This window comes from Candida metapsilosis, assembly GCF_017655625.1.
Source record: "Candida metapsilosis strain BP57 chromosome Unknown scaffold6, whole genome shotgun sequence".
Taxonomy (NCBI): Eukaryota; Fungi; Ascomycota; class Pichiomycetes; order Serinales; family Debaryomycetaceae; genus Lodderomyces; species Lodderomyces metapsilosis.
In genome coordinates this window covers 23,831-45,606 of record NW_027138164.1, presented here as the reverse complement: position 1 = coordinate 45,606, position 21,776 = coordinate 23,831, and the positions used below count along the sequence as shown (strand labels likewise).

Sequence of the window (21,776 nt, the reverse complement as noted above, 5' to 3'; positions counted from 1 at the left end):
CCTGATTACGTAAAGTTACACAAATAAAAGTTAATAGTTTTTGATTGATTTTTTAACATGAGGGCATTAAAAAAAGATGAAATGTAACCGGAAATAGAAACATCTGAGGTTTAAGGTTTATTACAATACTTTGGTCATTTTGCGTATTAAAGAAGAAAAGGAGTTTAAATTTTCTCCACACAAGATAAAAAAAAACCACCAAATATTCTACGAGAGTTCATCCGGATCCTACGCGAGTATTCAAACCATATTTAATGTTCATAAAGCAATATACCTTTTCAATGTAATAAGATGTTGGCAACTCTAGAAACTTTACTTTCGAGTAACTGCAACCAATCAACAAATCTATCGAAATCTCCGTCTTCAATAGCCTCGTTCAATCCTGGCAAGTTTTGTCCAGCATACCCAGTGTATCTACCACTGGCAAAGACAATATGCTTGAACCATGGTCTCTTGTGCAATCCCTTTGAGTGCAAAAAGTTACGCTCGAAATATTGCAATCCTTTATTGTGAGCTTTGATTTGAAAGTGCAACTTAATCTTTTTCCAAAGTGGCAACTCATCATACAAATCATGCAGTTTTTGCAAATCATTGGATTCAATATCATACTTTTCAGTAGAATTAGCAAGGAATTTCAACTGGTGATGAGTATGGTGAATCAAGTCACCCAAAGTCTTGTTGTGGTGATGGTGGTTAACATGGTGTGCATTTGCATTGGTTAATCCCAATTGCATTGGCTTGCAGATTGGATAAGAATAGTAACCTTGAGTGATCTCATCGATGTAACTGTACTCGACTAAATCAAATTGTTTATCGTGGCCTTCGACTTTCTTATCAAACCATTTCTTGGGAACATTGTGAATGGTGTCTTTATAGTACTCTAATAATCCACGTGCATAGTCATTCAAATTGAAATGAATGACTTCTCTCTCACTCAATCCCAATGCCAACAATGCCAAATACTTGGCGGCCAAATTGTGGTATACAAAACCTTTATCACCGTATTTTTCCATCCAGTGGTAGGAGTCGTAATTTGAATGGTAATGGTAGATTGGATCATTCTTGCCACCACCAAATCCAAAATCAAGTGATGGGATACCCAAATGTTCCAAAAATACTGTGTAGTCAGATCCACTACCCAAAGTTGGAATGTTTTCACCCTTGTGGTTCTTTACGTAATGTTCATACAAGCTACCTCCTTCAGGGTACTCCAATTTCTTGGCAGTTTCAAAAATCAAATCATTTAATACCGGTGACGATTCCAAATTGAAATTCTTTCCACTGACTGAGACATCCAAGTTCAAATAGGCAACTACTTCACGTTGGTACTTTTTGGCAAAGAACTCACCTTGTTCAGTTGAACCTAACAACCCGTACTCCTCTCCGTCATAACTTTGCAAAATAATGGTTCTCTTGAACTTATGACCCGCTCTCTTTAAATCTCCCAATGCACGGGCCGCTTCCAACAAGGTCGAAGATCCACTGTTTGGATCACCAGCACCGCCTTTAATCCAAGCATCTCTGTGGTTTCCAATAACGATCACTTCATTAGACTTTTCTCCTTTAATTTCTCCATAAACATTCCACAACGTAGTGATTTTGTAATCCTGCTCATTGTACAAGTTTAACTCATATTTTGATGGACCGGTTGAGTAGTCAAATCCATCTAATTCACCTTTGAAGCCGTCAATTTTAGCACCATGTTTATTTAATTTGTGCAAAATTGGCTTAACTTCACGGTAGGAGATTGGCAAGACAGGGATCTTACCAATACTATCGTGTGGGTCTTTTCTTTCAGCATCGGGCTTGGATGGGTATCCTGGGGTAGTTGGATCACCAGGTGCGGCACCCTCACCTCCAAGGAATTGGACACTTCCACGTTGAACCGAGCTTTCCTGTCTTGCAGGTCCATCAGGGTATTGCTTGTAGCCATTAGCAGGAGTCAATCCATTGTCATCACCAGGATCAGAGTAGATCAAAACACCAATAGCCCCCAAGTCTTGAGCAAACTTGACTTTCAATCCACGGAATATTCTACCATAACGGACAACCACAATCTTACCCTTGACATCAATACCATTCTCTTTCAAAAGTTCAAAGTCCTTTCTAGTACCGTAATTGGCATAAATGTATTGTCCAGTGACATTTCCATTTGCTGCATAGCCCAAAAATGTAGGGACAGTATCATTATGAGTAGTAGGGTCTTCATCAATAACATCCTCTTTCAATGGTGCTGTGTATACAATTTCACCTTTAGAGTCAAGCAATTTCAAGTCATGGTCTTTTGGGTAACTAACTAAAATCTCATAAGGGTCAATTGTGGTGTCAAAGCCAAATTCCTTAAACTTTTCCTCTGTCCATTCAACTAAACCATAGTTGGTTCCTGCCAAGTGAGGCTCTGAAGTGTACTTTTTTGACCACTCAGATGCCAAATTGACTTTAAGTGAGTCTAAAATAACTTGCTCAGGGTCAAGTTCAGGATTGTCATTTGTAAAGGCGGGGCCAAATGGGTTAAAGTATAAAACGAGTCCAATTGCTGAAACCCATGCCAATGCTCTCAACAAGGGGCTTGTTTTCTTTTTATAAACATACGGAGTATGCTTTACTTCAATTTTTTCATCCATGGTTGAAACAATTGTAGTGGAATAAAGAAAGAGTGGGATGGAAAAGAAAATACTTCAATTGCTAAAGGAAAATAAAAAAGGGGGACGAGGGGGGGCCTGGTGCGTTTTCGTGCCGCGCAATTGTGGCGGAATTTCCATTGTCGAAGGAAAGAATTATGCGACACTTCTCTTTTTTTTACGACATTGATTCTCCATCTCATCGGTTTGAAATTTCTTCATCTTTTCTACTGATATCTGATACTCGTTACTTTTCATTACTAACAATGGCGGGAAGGAATGCTATAAATAAACCAAAGATTAAGATGTTGGCACATAGCCACGCTAAGTCGCTAAGCAGAAAGAGGGCTTTGAGAAACTCTATCCAAACAAAGTCATCCACATCTCGTTATGCTCCAAGAGGATCCACTGCTCCAAGGCCAACTGACTCCAAGGCTGTCGCGTTGTATACTGGAGAAACGCCAGCACCAAGCTCGGTAATGACCACAAACACCTTATCCAAAAAGAGGGCGAAAAAGATTGCCAGGAATCAAAAGTACTTCACCAAGAAACAAGAGGGTGATATTTTGATGAATATTGATGAGGATTTAAAGAACTCAAAGTTGGAACAAGCAAAGAAAGCTTTATGGGATTTGATAGAGCTGCGTGAGAAAAATGGCCCTGCTGTTGTTGCCGATGCCGAGGGCACCACTTTGGGAATTCAATCATTTTAAGAGGCGCTTCAGTTTTTTCTAGTTTAATTTACATCATATCGTTCTATTTCTACTATCTACTTTGCTCTAGCTAAAATACTCTCATCAACTGTATTCTTCAAAAATTGTGTCACTTCTTTTGGATCGTCAGCTTTGAATACAGAAGTACCAGCAACAATGACATTTGCTCCTGCATATGCAGCAGGCTTTACTGTCTCCTTACCCAACCCACCATCAACTTCGATATCTAAATGAGGATACTTTTCCCTCAAAGTTTCCACTTTGGGCATCATATCTTGCATAAACTTTTGTCCCCCAAAGCCAGGTTCAACAGTCATGACCAAAACCATGTCCAAGTCCTTGGCATATGGATAGACAGCCTCAACTGGGGTGTTTGGTTTAATACCCATAGCAGCCTTTAAGCCATGTTTTTTAATCTTTGCGATAACAGCCGCAGGATCTTTGGTTGCTTCGTAGTGAAAAGTGTATGAATCGCCTCCAGCTTTAGCAATATCTTCAATCCATTGTTCTGGATCTGAAACCATCATATGGCAATCAAACACAATTGGTTTGCCACTGTCTCTAGGAAATTGTTTTCTCAAACTTTCAATCACTGGAGCACCAAATGAAATGTTGGGGACAAAATGTCCATCCATAACATCCAAGTGCAACCAATCGACATCACCAGTGTCAACAACTTTTTTACAGTTGCATCCTAAGTTGGCAAAGTCCGATGCAAGAATTGAGGGTGAAATGATTGACTTGACCATGTTAGTGCTGCTGAAAGAAAGGTAATAAACTTTTTGTCCAGCAAAAGCACTGAGAAAAATATCGGCGCCAAAAATTTTTGAACAATCTTTTGGAATTTCGGCACACCATAGAAATGTCTGAAGAACCCCACCCAGCAACCGAAGGAGCATCATACTCTGAGCAAATCCTAGAGTCAGCAAGGAGAAACAATACCGAACTCTTGCTTCAAATAAAATCGGAATTAGACAACGACCAAGAGAAACTTTCACAATTGATCAACGATACCCATGAAGTGATAACGAACAACACTCCATTACACATTGCATGTCAACTAGGCAACTGGGAATTTATAGATATAGTATTGGATATTGAAGGGGTGGAAATCGATCCACAAAATCGAGCCAAGGAAACGCCATTGCATCTTGCTGTAAAGTATACAATTGACGAGCCAGATCATGGTTATTTCATTGTCGATAATTTGTTGGATGCCGGGTCCGATCCGAGAATCAAAGACAAGGACGGGTTGAGACCAAGGGATTATGTAAACAAGGATAATGAAAAGTTGTTGGAATTGTTGGAAAGTGCCGAATATGCAATTTCCATGGAGGAAACCGACCAGGAACGATTGGCTGAATTTGAAAATGAGCAAGAGGCGCAAGATGGATCAGCATCGGAATCGGAATCAGATTAGATTATATACAGTTATAAATCAAAATTATCAATGGATGTGTGTCTCCAATTTCGTAGCAATTTTTGGCCCAGGCACTTGAGTGCCTGTCTCTCTGTATCTGCCATTTTGAACAGATTGTAGGTTGGTTGATCTATTTGACAGAGGCGGCAGAGCATTTTCATGAAGCTGTTGTTGCTTATGATACTCTCACCACCTGGTTTTGGTGCCCTATTTTTTACAAATGCTCCATTTTTGACACCATTGTTTAATACTTGGTGAACATTGAGCGGCACGACGTATAATAGTGAGAGCGGACATGGCTCCTTATCATCAGCTTTGTGAAACTCGTATGCGTCAGTGTCGTACGGAAGAAGCTCCAAGTAATGCACATGCTCAGTCTGAAATCGGCTCTTAAAGCACCGATCAAAGTCAGCTACACCCACTTTGTTAACGACTAAGTAATCCAAGTAAATGGGCTCAAATATATGAGCAGTAGCTGCATTACAAATCCCAGTAAGTTGCTTCAAGCATAGCTTGTCAGAACACGACTTTGAATAAGAAATGAGGCTATCAGTTCTCCCAGGTTTCGTCCTCACCACTCCCAATTGGTCAAAGTTGTTACGACCTCTTACGAAACTGCCCGTGCGTGAAGAGGCCCACGCCTCATTTGACTCTAGTGATGACGATAAATAGTTCATTGACGCATCTCCACACGGAGGCTCACTAACGAATAACGCCAATTTCACATCTTTAAATTTGAGCTTGTGGCGTCTTTCGATCCATGAAGATTGTGGGTTCATTGCTTCCTCCAAAAGAAAGTAGTTAAAAAGCCTCAATGCTAGAACTTCTGCGTGCATGTCATGCACCACGCCTCCCTGTGAATAGCTTCGAACTTTGTCGGGCAACACTTTTACTCCTGTTGCCAAAGTGATGGGGACAATACGGTTGTCATCAATTGCAACCACACTGGCTAGCACAGTCCACTCTGTTACTCCATTAGATCGTGTTGCTGGCTTACCTGATTTCAAATTCAAGTCATTAAACTGTTTGATGACGGCTGTTGCTATATGGTTCCCCAATCCATTGTTCATAACTAAAGAGATACGGATTTTTTTTTTGCACACAATATTTATTCATTCATTCTATGTAATTTACTTCCTACTTCTTCTCACCAATGCACCTATAATCCCAACACCGACAGCCAATACACCACCGGCGACACCGATTCCAATTAAACCCTCTTGAGCAATTTTGTCGTTGATATTCTCCAACAAACTCAACGCTTGAGAGTTTTCTGGTTCTGACTTCAACAAGGTTTCAATGTAGCGTTTTGCGTTGGAGTAATCACCCAACTTGAAAGAGCCCAAACTCAAGTAATACAACACTTCTCTTCTCATTGATGGTTCTTGTTTGTATAGTGATGTGAGAATCACAACTGCTTCTTGTTGGTGTTTCCGCGTGGGTGACTTTAACAAACCCCATGCATAGTTGAATTGTGTTTGTGGAGATGGTTTCGGTTCCTCTGACTTGAGCTGATTGCGAAGAACAGTCAACTGTTCTTCCGAGAGAGGTTGTTTTAGCTCTTCTAACGCTGGATATACTGAACCAAACATTGCTTAAAGTGTGGCAAAGGGGTTTTAATTTTTTGTTTTCCTGTTTATTCTTGCGCACTTATCTATGTATAATACGACTCATTATAAAAATATATATTTGGCGCTTCTTTCATCCACCTAAAGCCTTGAACATGATATTCGACGCCCTTTCCGAAACTCTGATCCTCTCCGCAACTCAAAATAGCCAAAGATTTGAAGTAGTTGTTGCCTGAATACTTGACGCTGGTTACATGCGTCTTGAGCGTTTCTTCGATATTCATTGGTTGGAAGATCTTGTTGATTACTGAGTCATCTGTTTCTGAGCTATCATTTGAGGGAAGTTTTGCCTCATGTACTTCAACTGCAATGTCATTACCTTTACCATTTGTGAATGGATTTAACTCAATGGTATTGGCTTCCTCGATGTAAACGGTGAGCTTCAATTTCCCTAGCTTAATGAAGGTTGCCAACTTACCAAGTAAATGATCATAATAGCTAATAGTCTTTATAGACTTGACCGACCAATACACTGAAATACTGGGGTGCGCGGGTCTTCCCAAGTAGTCTTTGTCAACCTCTTTTCTATCAATAGTTTGTAGCAAGTCCAAACATACAGGTAAAATGAACGAAGCACCAAGGTCTTGAGCAAGAAAAGCCACCGAGTCAAACGTCAATAAAGGCTGACACTTTCCTCCCAGGGGACCTCTAAATGCCACCTTCCAGATGACAGTTTCTGGGTTGACGATTTTTCTATATTCTGGCAAACTCGTCTCTGATAAGCTCTGGTCTGTATCAGTAGATTCACTCTTGGATAGTCTCAATTTCTGCAAAATTGGCTTCATTTTCATAAACAACCTATCCAACTTAGGTCTGTACCAAAGAATATAATCCATTTCAGTTTCTTCTCCAGCGAGCTGTTTCTCCTTAAGCTCAATAAACTTTTCAAACATCTTTTTGGTGAACCCATTTCTCTTTCTCACAATGATGACCATTTTCCCAGAATCAGGCAAGCTAGCAATCATGAATGGGTGGTGTTGGAAAAAATCAATCTTCCCGACATTAAAGTAAATATGTTGCCCTGCTTTCCAATTTCCGTACTTGAACTTGATCAACCCAAACCATGAGTTGGGGTTGAAATTATTATTAATCTTTATAGGAATGGATACCTTCATAACTTCGTCATCCAACATTTCGAATTGAGACCAGCCTCTGGTCGGCGACTTCTTACTATGCACAATTCCATAAATACGTCCAATGACTTTGTCTAAAACCAACAAGTGTACACCGACAATCACCATTGCCTTGGCACTGTTGTTATGAAAGAATGCCATAAGCAACATGATAAATGACTGCACACGATGGTTTACCATTGCTTGGTCATACCAGTACTTGCGGATAAACTTAACATTGCCCAATGCAAGCAAGACAAACGTGACATAAGCAATAATTCCATAGACATTTTTAGGATACCTTGGATGAATGGTAGACCATTCAGGTTTGTCCCAATAGTAAGACACAACAGCAACGTGGAATGTGACCACCACAAACATCATGAATGAAAACCAAATGTGGAGAAAAGTTGTACGCTCATAAGTGAGACCAGTTATACCAGTTATGAAGTCACCTTTAGTAATTAATAAAAAAATAGCTGGGACCTGACCAATACCAACTCTGGCACATCTTTTAGCGATGGCAAATGTTCTTGGTATGTATGTGATGTCATGTGTATCATTATAACATAACTTTCCGTTTAATAAAATGTAGAATAAAAACATCACCAACACACTTGGTTTGAAGTATATCTTTTTGCTTCTGAGTTTAATGCATAGTGTGTAATTGAATGTGTTCCAAATATTAAGTAAAATAAAGAATGGTTTGAACCTATTTGATTTGACATACCGCTTCTGTCTCAATGTACGTGGAATCCAGAAAAAGATAATTCCATGAACAACAAATAGAATTAAGCTAAAAGCACAACTGATCCATTGATTTTTGGTGTTTCTTTCCTTTTCAAACTGTTTTTGAAGCTCCACAGATAATTCACTCATAGTTTATGGTGAAGAAAAGGGAAATGGAAAGAATGAGATGAGATGATACATGTCAAATGATATATGATGTTGTAAATTTTTGCTCCAGCCAATAGATGAAAAGTGATTCAAGACTTGCCAAGGAATGAGAACAATTTTGAATTTTTATAATATCTCTCAGCCCCAAAACATCACAAGTACCAAGCCATATGGAAACGGGGCTATTCCTCAGCTGAGGAGGAAGCTATAGTCGTCTTTGTATCAGTAGCAGTGCCTTTGTCTTAGACTATTTAGCTCCTTTCACTTGCTACACTTGTCTAGGCATTTTGTCTCTCCGTTTTGGGGTGTGTTGTTTTGGTGCTTTTTTTTTCTTGTCATTTCTATACAACGATAAAGCCGAAACACGCAAAACTGCACACCACTGCCAGAAGAAGCTTCGGCTTTCAATCGGCGTACTTATCGGTCAGAGCATGTAGAATGTCGGGTGCATGAACATCAACGCTGAACATGGACGTCGTGGGTAGGGATACAAACTTCAAGGAAGTCTCCATCCTCCCTTTGAAGCTTAGGCATATATGGAGACAGATTTCTGGGGTTTCCAAGCCTTAGAATTACGGTCGTATTTATCGGTGTTGGAAGAATTTGGCGTTTAATTGTTTCGGGGAACAAAAACAACATTGTTTAAGTTTGTGTCATGTCGTACAAAATGGAATCAATTTTATCAGATCCATCTGTTCCTAACCATACACTTTCGCCTATTATAGAATGATATTGTTGACAATTGTTACTTCTTTGTAATTCAAACATAATGCTGACGAGCTACAGCAAGAGTGTATCCACTACAACCAAATTTACCTTCGACAAACAGCTGATTTATTTGATTAAATTGATGGAATAGATAAATTTGTAAACGCAAGATTTTTCTTGGCTTTTTGGACTTACTTTGGTGTGAACACCGAGTTGGCAATCCCTTCCTTTAGCATACAGCTGTACAAAAGTCCATTTGCGGGGCCGCTTAATTCTTCAAATTGGATTTCAGCCAATAGCAGTAGAGTCCGCTACACTTACGCGCCAGGACTAAGAAAGAGCAGGCTTTTTTTCTTAGCATTTTTATAAACTCTAATTACTAAATACCAAACTAAACTTTAAATGTTTCATGGAATGGATACTCTTTTCCAAAGTTTATCATTTTGTGTCAAAGATCGCCAAATATTGAAAACAAGAAAAAAAAAATTTCTTTTACGTGAATGAGTCTATAGCGTAACGGCACCAGTCGTTTGTCCTACTTTTTATACCCGAATGGAATATGTTATTAAGCAGCTGGCCCAATTTCTAACATGCATCTTAAGGCGAGTGCACCCTTCCACAGGCTATGAAACTCGTTTATCAAAATAATATTGACTCATTCAGGCTCCGATATTGTGAACCCTATTCCAGGGATTCTTCGCCAATAGTTTTATTTTATTATACGAGTATTACATGGCCTGATATCGCTTATAACTTCAAAGTTTACAATTGGAATTTTGGCTTTTAGTTTTCACCACAAAAACGCAGCACTACTGGTTCCCCATTGGCGCTTAAAGATGTTAGAATTGGTATTCAATTCGGGTGCGGTTTTATCGCTTTTGGCACAAATCTATCCCAAAATGAATAATATTACGGATGATGGTACAAACAGGAGCTTATTAAGTGAACAGTTAGAAAGCACGAAGGATTAAGTTTATTTTTGAGTCCATTGTGAAAGTATACAAAATATTGCAACTGCAAAACTGCTTCTGATTGGATGCTTGTCATAAGCGTAACCTTATTTACATCAAAGTTGCTCCAGTTAGGCGTTTTTAAATTGTGCATCAATTGTTAAAGTCAAAGCACCATAAAATGAACCAATCTCCCACCGTTCTAACTTTAAAATTCTGTTACCTAGACAACAACACAACAAACTCGACCTTTGATTCAAGATGAGATACTCATTGGTCTATTCCTTCGCTTTCATTGCTTCACTTGTCACTGCAGCAGATAGTGACAGCATTACCGCAGCACCAACTACCACAGCAGATAATCCATATGCTACCTACCCAAGTGTGCCAAAGACTGCTTCAATCAATGGTTTTGCTGACAGAATCTACGACCAATTGCCAGAATGTGCTAAACCATGTATGTTCCAAAACACAGGTGTAACGCCATGTCCGTACTGGGATACTGGATGTCTTTGTATCATGCCGATGTTTCAAGATGAAGTTGGAAAATGTATCGCAGAGAACTGTCGTGGAGAAGATGTTTTAGATGCTAGGTCATTGGCTACGTCGATCTGTTCAAGTGCCGGGGTATGGGAGCCATACTGGATGCCACCAGCCAGTGTTACAGCATTGCTTGAATCCGCTGCTACTGCTGCTCCACTCAGTACAACAACTGATGCTGCCTCCTCTGCTGAAGAGTCATCATCACCAGCAAACACTGATCAAGTACCTTCTACTGAAGAAGCATCAACTACGGCTGAACCAACTACATCCGAAGAACCATCTACATCCGAAGAACCATCTACATCCGTTGAGCCATCAACCTCTGAAGAAGCAACTTCATCTGACTCATTGATCACCAGTGCACCTAGTTCATCTAGTGAGAACCCATTTTCCACATACCCAAGTGTAATCAAGACTGCTTCAATTAACGGTTTTGCTGACAAGATCTATGACCAGATGCCAGAATGTGCTAAGCCATGTATGTTCCAAGATACAGGCGTCACTCCATGTCCGTACTGGGATGCAGGATGTCTTTGTATGATGCCACAATTCCAAGGTCCAGTGGGTAGTTGTATTGCCGAAAACTGTCGTGGAGAACAAGTTTTGGATGCTAGATCATTGGCTACGTCGATATGTTCAAGTGCAGGCGTCCGTGCTCCTTACTGGATGCCACCTGCAAGTGTCAGTTCTTTACTTGAAGTTGCTGCCACTGCCGCGCCAATCAGTTCCACTGCTGAAGTCACATCATCTGCTGAAGCTACCTCATCTACTGGAGAGACGTCCACGTCCGAAGAAGTCACTTCATCGTCATCATCCGATTCATTGATTACTACTGCTCCAACTTCATCTAGTGACAACCCATACGCTACTTATCCAAGTGTGCCAAAGACTGCTTCAATCAATGGTTTTGCTGACAGAATCTATGATCAATTGCCAGAATGTGCTAAACCATGTATGTTCCAAAACACAGGTGTAACGCCATGTCCGTACTGGGATACTGGATGTCTTTGTATCATGCCAACATTCCAAGGTGCTGTTGGTAGCTGTATTGCCGAAAACTGTCGTGGAGAAGATGTGTTAGATGCTAGGTCATTGGCTACATCAATTTGCTCCAGTGCCGGAGTTTGGGACCCATACTGGATGCCACCTGCAAGTGTCAGCTCGTTACTTGAATCTGCTGCTACGGCCGCTCCAATTAGCTCCACTGTCGATACCAATCCATCATCAGAGGCACCTTCATCAAATGGATCGACAGATTTGAGTATTGAATCTACTGCAGAACCATCTACTGAACCATCTACTGAACCATCTACTGAACCATCTGCTGAACCATCTACCGAATCTACTACTAGTCAACCTTCATCTGAATCATCTGTTGAAACTACATTACCAACTGAGTCGGTTACACCAAGTGAGCCATTTGCGATTTCTGCCATGTTTAATGGTGAAGTCACCACATTTGAATCAAACACTACCCATATTAAATTGTTTGATGGATCTGAAGTGCAATTTACAATTGTTGATGGTTTGCTCCTAGTTGACGAGTCTGGTTATATTCAAGTTGGATCAGCTGGAGAGTTAATTGTTGGTGGCATTGACAATGCAACAAGTGGCTGGGGACTTGAAAACAATAGAATCACTTTAACTCCACCTTCTTCTGGTAAGTTTATGAAGCGTGCAAATGAAGTTGAGTTCTTTGCATGTCCTGCTGAAGTTGGATATGATATTCGTGTTGCTGATGGTGAAGGATGTACCGCAATTGAAGCTGTTGCTGGGCCATTGAGTGCTCCAGGAACTTCTTCTACTTCCGATGGAACAGGATCCGCTACCCCAACATCTGAATCTACTACTGGTCCATCAGGAGTCACTGGATCTGAATCTACTACTGGTTCATCAGATGCTTCACAAGAACCAACTTACCCATCAACAACCACTGTTACCACTACAGTCTGTTCAACTGATGAAAAAGGAAACGAGTCAACATTTACCACCACTATTATTGTCACCAAAGTCAGTGAATACTGTGCTCAATCATCTGCTAGCTCTGTTCAAAGTGAAGCCCACTCGGTTCAAACAAGTGCTGCTGCTGTTCAATCTTCATGTATTGAAGCTCAACAAAGTATTGTAACTGTTATTGTGTCATGTGAGTCGGCTATTTCATCGTTGAATTCAGTCAAATCAAGTGCGCAACAAGTCACCAAGACTGAGATTGTATACAGTTGTGAGAGTCAAATCAGTTCCCTTCAATCAGTTGAGCAACAAGCTCAAAATACATTGGAAGCAGTTGTGTCGCAATATGAATCAGCAGTTTCTGTTCAACAATCTGCTGCTGAACAACAAAAATCAGCCGCACAAGCTCAATTGAGAGAAGCTGAGTTGCAACATTCATCAGAAGCTGTTGCTCATGCACAATCGGCTGCTGCTGAAGCTTATAGTGCTGCTGTTGAAGCATCTCAAGCTGCATCGGTTGCTTCTGCTGCTAGAGAGACTGTAGCTGCTGTTGCTAGAACTTCTTCTGCTTCTGGTGCTAAAGAGACTGGTTCAGAAGTGACACAAACAGTGGTTGTATCAACTGCTACAAATGCTAGTGGTTTATCAGGATCAGAGAGTACTCCAACTGTTGCTGCTAATGCTAATGCAAATGCTGGATCCAAGTCTTATGGTTTATCAATGAGTTTAATTGGTACCATTGTTGCTTTTACTGTCTTGTTCGTTTAGGGGGCGGTGGAAATAACTCCCTTGTTTTCTTTCTTTTTATCCTTTTCGGTTACAGATTGAACTGTTTGATAGGATGTGTGAGTCCTTGAAAACAGTCAATTTTGTTATATTTTTGTGTTAGTTTTTTTTTTTTATAAGAACTGTTTTCGGTTTATTTTGATTTTTGTATAGATATGTAATTGTCTAATACACTTTTTTTTACTACTGTGTTGTTGAATTATGATAAAATAGAATATTGTAAGTCTCATTGCTCATTGGTAGGTCTGGTGGGGAATAAAAGTAGGTCTATTATAAACAATTTAGGTCTAGACTCGTGTCTTTTTTTGTTTTTGTGCTACATTGTAGCGTTTATCAACAACACAAAAAGTATATGAATTGAAGATTTGAATTTAACCAAAAGAAGAAGGAGCAAACTACAACTACAACATAGAACAAACGTTGAATGTGAACTTTACCCACGTGTGTCTCTTTAATGATTGTTTTCGAAAGGTAATTTTGAAAAGAGAAAGAAAGAGTATTGGTGAAGTACTACTTCTTTTAATTTCCTATTGATGAGCGTTGATGACTTTTGTTTGTGTATTTGTTGTTGATGTTGTTGTTGATTATTCTTTCTATTTATAGAACTTTTCTATCAAAGTCAAACTGTCAATGCCATATGTTGACAAAACAAACAAACATTGATAGTAAGCCCCTCAATCACAACTACAAGAGAATTATTGACAATATTACAATGATGTAACAATAACTTAGTAAGTAACTTGTGTGTATGCTTTTTTGGTTTAATTCTATTGCAAAATATTAACAATTAAGAAATAACGATTTTGTACGTATCTTCCTATTTGCCATATTTCACTTGCTCTTGCTCTTGTTCTTGTTGAAGTTTAAGTCACGAGAAGTAGCTCCTATTAAGCCTTGTACATTCTACACATCTCAGTTATAAACTCAACATGTGTTATGTGCTGTGTGTTAGTAGTGGCTTTGTATGTTTAAAGAAAAAAAAGCATGACTCAAAATTTGAATTTTACGACACACAACAAACAAAACAAAAGAAAGGACACAGTAACACACACACACTTTCTTTTTTTATCCAAATGTACACTACTACTATTCATAAAATAACAAACAACAAACAACACACGCGTATCATCAAATTAATAAATCATACACGTAAGCCAAGCCAATATACGTTTATTAACAAGAGTTACACTTTCCCTAAGAAATGCTTTAGGTATACCACAAGTCGAAGGTGAAATAACTATGGACCGACTGTTCGAAGATTTCAACTTACCTACAACTCTTGTAATGTAAAAAGTAAAATAATCCACAATTCGCGTGTTTAAAGAGGGGGGGGGGTGTAATAAAACGTTGCGGTAGAGTGAAAATGACTCTAAGATATACCAACAGCGGTGTGTTACAATTGTACTCACAGCTTGGTATTTATTTGAAATTGAACTAGACTTCTTGTAATGGGAACACTACGCATGTTTTGGCTATTCTCTATTGAGCTAATACAGACAGACACATTGTCTACACCTTCTCTTACAAAAGTGATCTTTGATGATTTCTCTTTAACAGTTGAAGACGATGGTCTCTTGTACCTCAATACTGTAAGAACTTCTTTACTGTACCAACAGTATATCGGCTCAGCACGTCCTTCATGCAGAAAACAAAATAGTTAGACACACAGCATACACATAACACAACACAGACACAAGAACAAGAATAAGAAATAGAGAGTGAAAGTGAAAGTGAGAGTGAGACGAAAAAAAAAAAAAAAAAAAAAAAAATTTAACACACACACACTCATATACACACGGAGTGACAAGAGAGATAAACATAAACCACCACTACCCATACACACACACAGACAGACAGACAGATACACCCAGGACTAATACACATACGACAACAAGAGGTAGGCCAGATATATTACTCAAATCAACTTCGCACTCACACAGAAGTCACACCTCTCTCCACCGGCTCAAGATACATTACTATTTTCCTTCGTACTGCTCACCTATCTCAAAGTTACAAACAACGCCCACATTCTTCAGTTTATTGCTCACTTTCTTCCCAAACTCAATACAGTTCCACTGCTAATCTCTGAAAAAGTCAACATGAGCCAGTCTCAATCCCCAAACAACAGAGGGTCCATTTTTGGGTGGGCCAAAAGTTTAAAACGTTCTTCAAACTTGTTATCCAACGAGTCTGTTAATGAAATTAGTGACAATGACTCCATTTCAAAATCTCCTACAAAGACAAGCTTTTCTTCGTCTCATCAACATCATAGTCCGTTGAATATACCAAATGCCAATCACCAATCCACACATGGGAACATCGACTCTCCTAATTCATCCTACCAGAATCATCATCATCAACTGAATAACCATCATGGGCCAAATTTCTTTGGAACTTCACCTACAGGATCCAGTCATCATTCCGACTTTTTACGCCCACTTCTTAATCACAAATCTAGGTCTACAAATAATGTGTCACGAGTTAGATCAAACTCGTTGAATCAGTCGGAAAGTAGTATACGCCAGCATCGAGACTCTTTTATGCAAACCAATGCACTTGTTGATGAAAACTCAAAATACTTTGGTGTCCCCTTGCAACAAGCTTTGGCAGAAGCATCAGCAAAGATATCCATCCTTACTGGAGACCAATCTGATGGCTTGAAGTATGGACAAATCCCCATTGTTGTTGCCAAGTGTGGTGTATATTTGAAAAAGAATGGGCTTAACGTGGAAGGAATATTCAGAGTTGGAGGCTCATCAAAGAGGATTAAAGACTTGCAAGTTATCTTCAACACGCCACCAACTTTTGGTAAGCAATTAAACTGGGATGGATATACAGTTCATGACGCTGCATCTATCTTAAGAAGATACTTGAATGCACTTCCCGAGCCACTTATTCCGTTAAACATGTATGAAGATTTTAGAGAGCCATTGAAGAATAGAAAGAGAATCATCTGTTACATGCAGTATAAAGCTGAAAATCCATCAAAGAGTCTCAAACAAGCTAGTGTGGAGGACTTGACAAGCTCGTCGCAAATGTTGACTGAAGCCAATGTTGGAAAAATTGATAATGGAGTTGATTTTAGAAAACGTAATGATTCAAATGTGTCGTCGCATCCAACTAGTTCTATTCAACCAACAGAACTGCAACTGCAGCAGCAGCAACCACAGCAACAACAGCAGCAACCTCCACAACCTCCACGACAACCTACTCAGGAAGAAATTGACCTCAAGAATAAGAAGAAATCCAAAAACTACAAAAAGCTTACAAGAGATGTCCATGCGGCAATTGATGATTTCAAACATTTGGTTAATGATTTACCAACTGCTTCAAAGCAGTTGTTATTTTACGTATTGGACTTGTTGGCGATGGTGCGTAATCACCTGAAGGAAAACTTGATGAGTTCGAGAAATTTAGCTGCCATTTTTCAACCCCTGATTCTATCACACCCTAGTCATGACCTTGATCCTGAAGAATATGCTTTGTCGCAACTAGTTGTGGAGTTTTTGATTCACTACGCGTACAAGCTTTTGCCTACAAATACTCCTACGGAGGAAACTGCACCTGTTGAACCTCCACAATCCATACAAAGTGCCGTCACTTCCACCAGCACAACTCCATTAGAAAGTGCTACGTCGCTATCTAAAAATGATCTACTGAAGGAGCCTGCACCTTTTAATCGTCGGCATTCGAAAAGCTTGAGCTCGGCAGGGAATCATGAAGATTTGGTGGTTGGTTATCAACACAATGTTACCGGATCAATACCATTTGAATCAGATGTGGATTATGAAGTCTCCGATGACAACGACATTGGGTCTGATGTCGAGGAGTCTTATTTCAACCAGTCAAGATTGGCAAATGCGGCTAACCCAATGAGAATAAATTTTGATAATGAGAGAGCACAAGCAAAGCCAGAGGAGCCATCTAATGGAGCTGCTGAAGAGCCTGTGATAATTGTAACTACACCAAGCTCGGGGCCAAAGATTAAATAGGTGTTTATATTATGTAATTTTGTATTTGTAATTGTTTTTGTGTACTAAAATTAGCTGTATATTTTTTTCGTCCAAAAAAAAAGGACGTCAAAAATTTCGTTCCCAGGTGGCAGGTAAAAGCAACAAATCAATGTCTGAGGTAGAAGATAATAGTCCAGGAGAGTTGAAGGAGGAGATTGATGACTTGTTTGGGGATGATGAAGAGGAGCAACAACAAGAGCAAACTGAAACGTATTTGAAAAGTGAAACTGAAGAAGGAAACGATTCTGAGCAAGACGATTACGACGATGGAGAAAAGAATATTTTGGAATTATCACTACCTCGTCATGCGGTGTCTCTGTTGGCTGAAGGCACTCAAATTTTGAAAACTCCAATGCATTTGAATATCGACCCACATCCATTTGACCCCACAACATTTAAGGAAGAAGTTGAGAATAATGCTGTTGAGAGAGCAGAGAAGGGGTTAACATCAAAACAGATATATTATGAGCAATTGGCTGAAAAGTTGATTAATTCATCCACGGTAAGATGGAGATACCACAATTCGGGAAATGATGAGATTGTGAAACAGTCGAATGCCCATTTTGTTCAATGGGATGATGGAACTGTGAGTTTGAAAATTGGAGATGAAATGTTTGATGTGAAGACGTTACCAACGACTGATAATTTCTTGGTAAAGTCATACAAGAGTGCTGAGATTTTGCAAACTGATTCCGTTGTTGAAAATACGATCAATTTGTTACCAGCTTCAAATAACTCGATTCATAAAAGGCTAACACAAGTGATGAAGAATATACATTTTAAGGACAAGATTTTGAATACCATAACCGAAGATGATCCATTAAAGAAGCAGAGAATTGCTGATGAAAATGAGAGGAAAAAGTTGAAGATGAAGAGGCAGCTAGAGAGTAGGAGGAGATTGGAGGAGGAGAAGTTTGAAAGAGGCGAGAGTCCTGCTGTTAGGGAGAGCTCGTATGCTCGATTTGCTAGAACTTATGGTGAAGAAGAAGATGAAGAGCAGGAGGGAATTGGTGAGGAGTATGATGAAGAGGACGATTTTGTTGCTGGAGATGAAGAGGAGCTTGAAAGGTATGATGATGAAGAGGAAGGAGAAGAGGAGGGAGAAGAAGAGGGAGAAGAGGAAGAGGAGTTTGAGAAAGGCGCAGAAAGATTGCGTAAATTGAAAGAAGAAGGTCAAGCTAAGTACCGGGAAAGTTCGGCAGAAGAGGAGACGAGAAAGAGAAGAAGAATTATAGAAAGTGATGAAGATGATGAATAGTTGTGTATAAAAATAAAAAATCTCTTGATAAAATCCGCGTTGAAAAAAAAATAGTTACCCATTTGTGGAGTAGACCATGTTGAAACCAACTCGATTGTTACTACTAGGTGCACCCGGTTCAGGAAAGGGTACCATATCCAAACGACTCTTGAAAAAGTTTCCTCAATTGCAGTATATCTCCTCGGGTGATGTGTTGAGATCACAAATTGCCAATGGCACCAGCATTGGGGTAAAAGCGGAAAAATATTTGAAAAGTGGGGCATTGGTTCCGGACCCAGTCATGGTACGATTGATTACCGGTGAATTGCAGACACACAATTGGTTGACTAATAAGGCCAGTTGGTTGTTGGATGGATTCCCGCGTACGAGTAACCAAGCCCATCAGTTGAATGATGTGTTGGAGCAGTATGGCTCAAACTTGAATATGGTTATCGAGTTGGACGTTGATCAGAAGGTCATATTGCATAGAATAGAATCTAGATATGTTCATTTACCAAGTGGTAGAATCTACAGCTTGGATTACAACCCGCCAAAGGTGCCATTTAAAGATGACGTGACTGGAGAACCGTTGCTGAAAAGGGAAGATGATAACGCCGAAGTATTCCAAAAGAGATTGGACAAGTATAATGAAAAGATTCAGGACTTGCGTGAGTACTACCAGGAGTTGGGAATATGGAGAGTTGTCTCTGGAAACACAAGTGATATCATCTATCCTCAAGTTGAAAAGTTGGTAAATAGATAAAACGCTACCCGCATTTTTTTTATAGAGCAAAACTACACTCTTCCTTTCTACAATGAAGTTCTACATCGATGATCTACCTGTATTGTTTCCTTATCCAAGGATATATCCCGAGCAGTATGCTTATATGAGTGATATCAAAAAGACGCTTGACGTCGGGGGCAACTGTATCCTAGAGATGCCTTCAGGAACAGGGAAAACCATTTCATTATTATCCCTAACGGTGGCGTACCAGATGCACTACCCAGAACATAGAAAGATTGTGTATTGTTCGCGTACCATGTCGGAGATTGAAAAAGCTTTGATTGAATTGCACAAGTTGATGGAGTTTAGAGCAAATGAGTTGGGATATGTTGAGGATTTCAGAGGGTTGGGATTGACAAGTAGAAAAAACCTTTGTTTGAACCCGTTGATATCGAGAGAAAAGAAGGGGAATGTCGTGGATGAAATGTGTCGAAGAGTGACCAATGGACAATTAAAGGAAAAGATCGAAAAGGGTGTTGTGACAGAGGAGGAGCAAGTTAGAGACCCTGCAAAGTATAGTCTTTGTTCCTTTCATGAAAAGATGAATGATATGGATCCTCATGAGTATGTTCCGCTGGGTGTTTACTCATTTGACGCGTTGATCAGGTACTGCAAAGAGATTGGGACGTGTCCGTACTTCACTGTTCGTAGAATGATTCCATTCTGTAATATCATTATTTATTCATACCATTATTTATTAGACCCCAAGATTGCTGATCGAGTATCGCGAGAGTTGTCAAAGGATAGTATAATTATATTTGATGAGGCGCATAATATCGATAACGTTTGTATTGAGTCGTTATCGTTGGATTTGACTGAAGATGTGTTGAAGCGAGCTACACGAGGGGCAAACAAGTTGGCTGATGCGGTGGAGGAGATGAAGGCGCAGGATAGTGAAAAATTGCAAAATGAATATGAGCAGTTGGTGGAAGGGCTACGTCAAGCTGAAGTTGAACGAGAGCAGGAGATGTTTATGTCAAACCCAGTCCTACCACAAGATTTATTAGACGAGGCTATTCCTGGTAATATCAGAAAAGGTGAACATTTCATTGCGTTTTTAAAGAGGTTTATCGAGTATTTAAAGACGAGGATGAAAGTCTTGCATGTTATTAGTGAAATGCCAACTAGTTTCTTGCAACATTTAAAAGAGTTGACTTATATTGATAAAAAGCCGCTTAAATTTTGTTCAGAGAGGTTGTCATTGTTGGTGAAGACGTTGGAGCTTACTGAGATTGAGGATTTTAATGCGTTGAAGGATATTGCCACGTTTGCGACTTTGGTGTCTACATATGACACGGGATTCCAGTTGATTTTAGAACCATTTGAAACGGAGGGAAGCACAGTTCCCAATCCGATGCTTCATTTCACTTGTCTTGATGCTTCAATTGCCATAAAGCCGGTGTTTGAACGGTTCTCTTCGGTTATTATTACATCAGGTACAATCTCACCTTTGGATATGTATCCGAAAATGCTCAACTTTCAAACAGTTATACAAGAGTCATATGCAATGACGTTGGCTAGAAGGTCCTTTTTGCCAATGATTGTCACCAAGGGGTCTGATCAGGTGTCGATATCGTCAAGATTTGAAATTAGAAATGATCCTTCGGTGGTGAGAAACTATGGCTCTCTTTTGATTGAGTTTGCCAAGATAACTCCTGATGGTATGGTTGTGTTCTTTCCTTCGTACCTTTATATGGAATCCATTATCTCCATGTGGCAAACTATGGGTGTTTTAGATGAGGTTTGGAAGCATAAGCTTATCTTAGTGGAGACTCCCGATGCACAAGAAACCTCATTGGCATTGGAGACGTATAGGAAGGCCTGTTCCAATGGAAGGGGTGCAGTCTTGCTATCTGTGGCGCGTGGAAAAGTCTCAGAAGGAATTGATTTTGATCATCATTATGGAAGAACAGTATTGATGATTGGTATTCCCTTTCAATATACAGAGTCGAGAATTTTAAAAGCAAGGTTGGAATTCATGAGAGATCACTTTCAGATTAAAGAAAACGATTTCCTTTCCTTCGACGCCATGCGTCATGCTGCTCAATGTTTGGGAAGAGTTTTGCGAGGTAAAGATGATTACGGTATTATGGTGTTGGCCGATAGACGGTTTGCTAGAAAGAAAGCACAATTGCCGAAATGGATTGCTCAAGCGTTGAATGATTCAGATACCAACTTGTCCACCGATATGGCCTTGGCCACTGCTAAAAAGTTTTTGCGGAGTTTGGCTCAGCCGACGAATCCAAAGGATCAAGAAGGGGTGTCGGTGTGGGATATTAATCAACTTGAAGCGTATCAGAAGCAGTATAATCAAGGTCGTGTGAAGGAGGAGACTGTGGAGAATGGGAAAGTTGAGGAGGTTGGTGATGAGTTTATGGATATTGACGATGAGGATATAGATTTGTTGTAGGTTT

The 21,776-nt window shown here is 39.7% G+C and overlaps 11 protein-coding genes across 11 annotated transcripts; 7 read left to right on the top strand and 4 right to left on the bottom strand. All coding sequences in view use genetic code 12, as the record gives it.

The window, feature by feature from the left end:
* Positions 1-278: 278 nt before the first annotated feature.
* VPS70 (putative zinc metalloprotease) lies at positions 279-2,624 on the bottom strand (the record flags this gene model as incomplete). The annotated part of the gene is made up of 1 exon (XM_067693268.1): positions 279-2,624. One exon carries the CDS (start codon positions 2,622-2,624, stop codon positions 279-281), a length of 2,346 nt encoding a protein of 781 aa, XP_067547007.1.
* A 263-nt stretch (positions 2,625-2,887) lies between these two features.
* On the top strand, positions 2,888-3,334 carry I9W82_004218 (uncharacterized protein; the record flags this gene model as incomplete). Its single annotated transcript, XM_067693267.1, has 1 exon — positions 2,888-3,334. The coding sequence occupies one exon, from the start codon at positions 2,888-2,890 to the stop codon at positions 3,332-3,334; it is 447 nt and encodes a 148-aa protein (XP_067547006.1).
* Positions 3,335-3,390: 56 nt separating this feature from the next.
* I9W82_004217 (ribulose-phosphate 3-epimerase) lies at positions 3,391-4,083 on the bottom strand (the record flags this gene model as incomplete). The annotated part of the gene is made up of 1 exon (XM_067693266.1): positions 3,391-4,083. The coding sequence occupies one exon, from the start codon at positions 4,081-4,083 to the stop codon at positions 3,391-3,393; it is 693 nt and encodes a 230-aa protein (XP_067547005.1).
* Positions 4,084-4,196: 113 nt separating this feature from the next.
* On the top strand, positions 4,197-4,754 carry I9W82_004216 (uncharacterized protein; the record flags this gene model as incomplete). Its single annotated transcript, XM_067693265.1, has 1 exon — positions 4,197-4,754. The coding sequence occupies one exon, from the start codon at positions 4,197-4,199 to the stop codon at positions 4,752-4,754; it is 558 nt and encodes a 185-aa protein (XP_067547004.1).
* Positions 4,755-4,765: 11 nt separating this feature from the next.
* On the bottom strand, positions 4,766-6,346 carry I9W82_004215 (uncharacterized protein; the record flags this gene model as incomplete). The annotated part of the gene is made up of 2 exons (XM_067693264.1): positions 4,766-5,796; positions 5,896-6,346. The coding sequence occupies 2 exons, from the start codon at positions 6,344-6,346 to the stop codon at positions 4,766-4,768; spliced, it is 1,482 nt and encodes a 493-aa protein (XP_067547003.1).
* Positions 6,347-6,408: 62 nt separating this feature from the next.
* Positions 6,409-8,100, bottom strand: FRP2 (Frp2p; the record flags this gene model as incomplete). Its single annotated transcript, XM_067693263.1, has 1 exon — positions 6,409-8,100. One exon carries the CDS (start codon positions 8,098-8,100, stop codon positions 6,409-6,411), a length of 1,692 nt encoding a protein of 563 aa, XP_067547002.1.
* A 2,210-nt stretch (positions 8,101-10,310) lies between these two features.
* CSA1 (Csa1p) lies at positions 10,311-13,310 on the top strand (the record flags this gene model as incomplete). The annotated part of the gene is made up of 1 exon (XM_067693262.1): positions 10,311-13,310. One exon carries the CDS (start codon positions 10,311-10,313, stop codon positions 13,308-13,310), a length of 3,000 nt encoding a protein of 999 aa, XP_067547001.1.
* Positions 13,311-15,427: 2,117 nt separating this feature from the next.
* Positions 15,428-17,320, top strand: SAC7 (Sac7p; the record flags this gene model as incomplete). Its single annotated transcript, XM_067693261.1, has 1 exon — positions 15,428-17,320. One exon carries the CDS (start codon positions 15,428-15,430, stop codon positions 17,318-17,320), a length of 1,893 nt encoding a protein of 630 aa, XP_067547000.1.
* A 130-nt stretch (positions 17,321-17,450) lies between these two features.
* I9W82_004211 (uncharacterized protein) lies at positions 17,451-18,599 on the top strand (the record flags this gene model as incomplete). Its single annotated transcript, XM_067693260.1, has 1 exon — positions 17,451-18,599. One exon carries the CDS (start codon positions 17,451-17,453, stop codon positions 18,597-18,599), a length of 1,149 nt encoding a protein of 382 aa, XP_067546999.1.
* A 76-nt stretch (positions 18,600-18,675) lies between these two features.
* On the top strand, positions 18,676-19,341 carry I9W82_004210 (adenylate kinase; the record flags this gene model as incomplete). Its single annotated transcript, XM_067693259.1, has 1 exon — positions 18,676-19,341. One exon carries the CDS (start codon positions 18,676-18,678, stop codon positions 19,339-19,341), a length of 666 nt encoding a protein of 221 aa, XP_067546998.1.
* Positions 19,342-19,393: 52 nt separating this feature from the next.
* RAD3 (TFIIH/NER complex ATP-dependent 5'-3' DNA helicase subunit) lies at positions 19,394-21,772 on the top strand (the record flags this gene model as incomplete). The annotated part of the gene is made up of 1 exon (XM_067693257.1): positions 19,394-21,772. One exon carries the CDS (start codon positions 19,394-19,396, stop codon positions 21,770-21,772), a length of 2,379 nt encoding a protein of 792 aa, XP_067546997.1.
* Between the last annotated feature and the right edge of the window lie 4 nt (positions 21,773-21,776).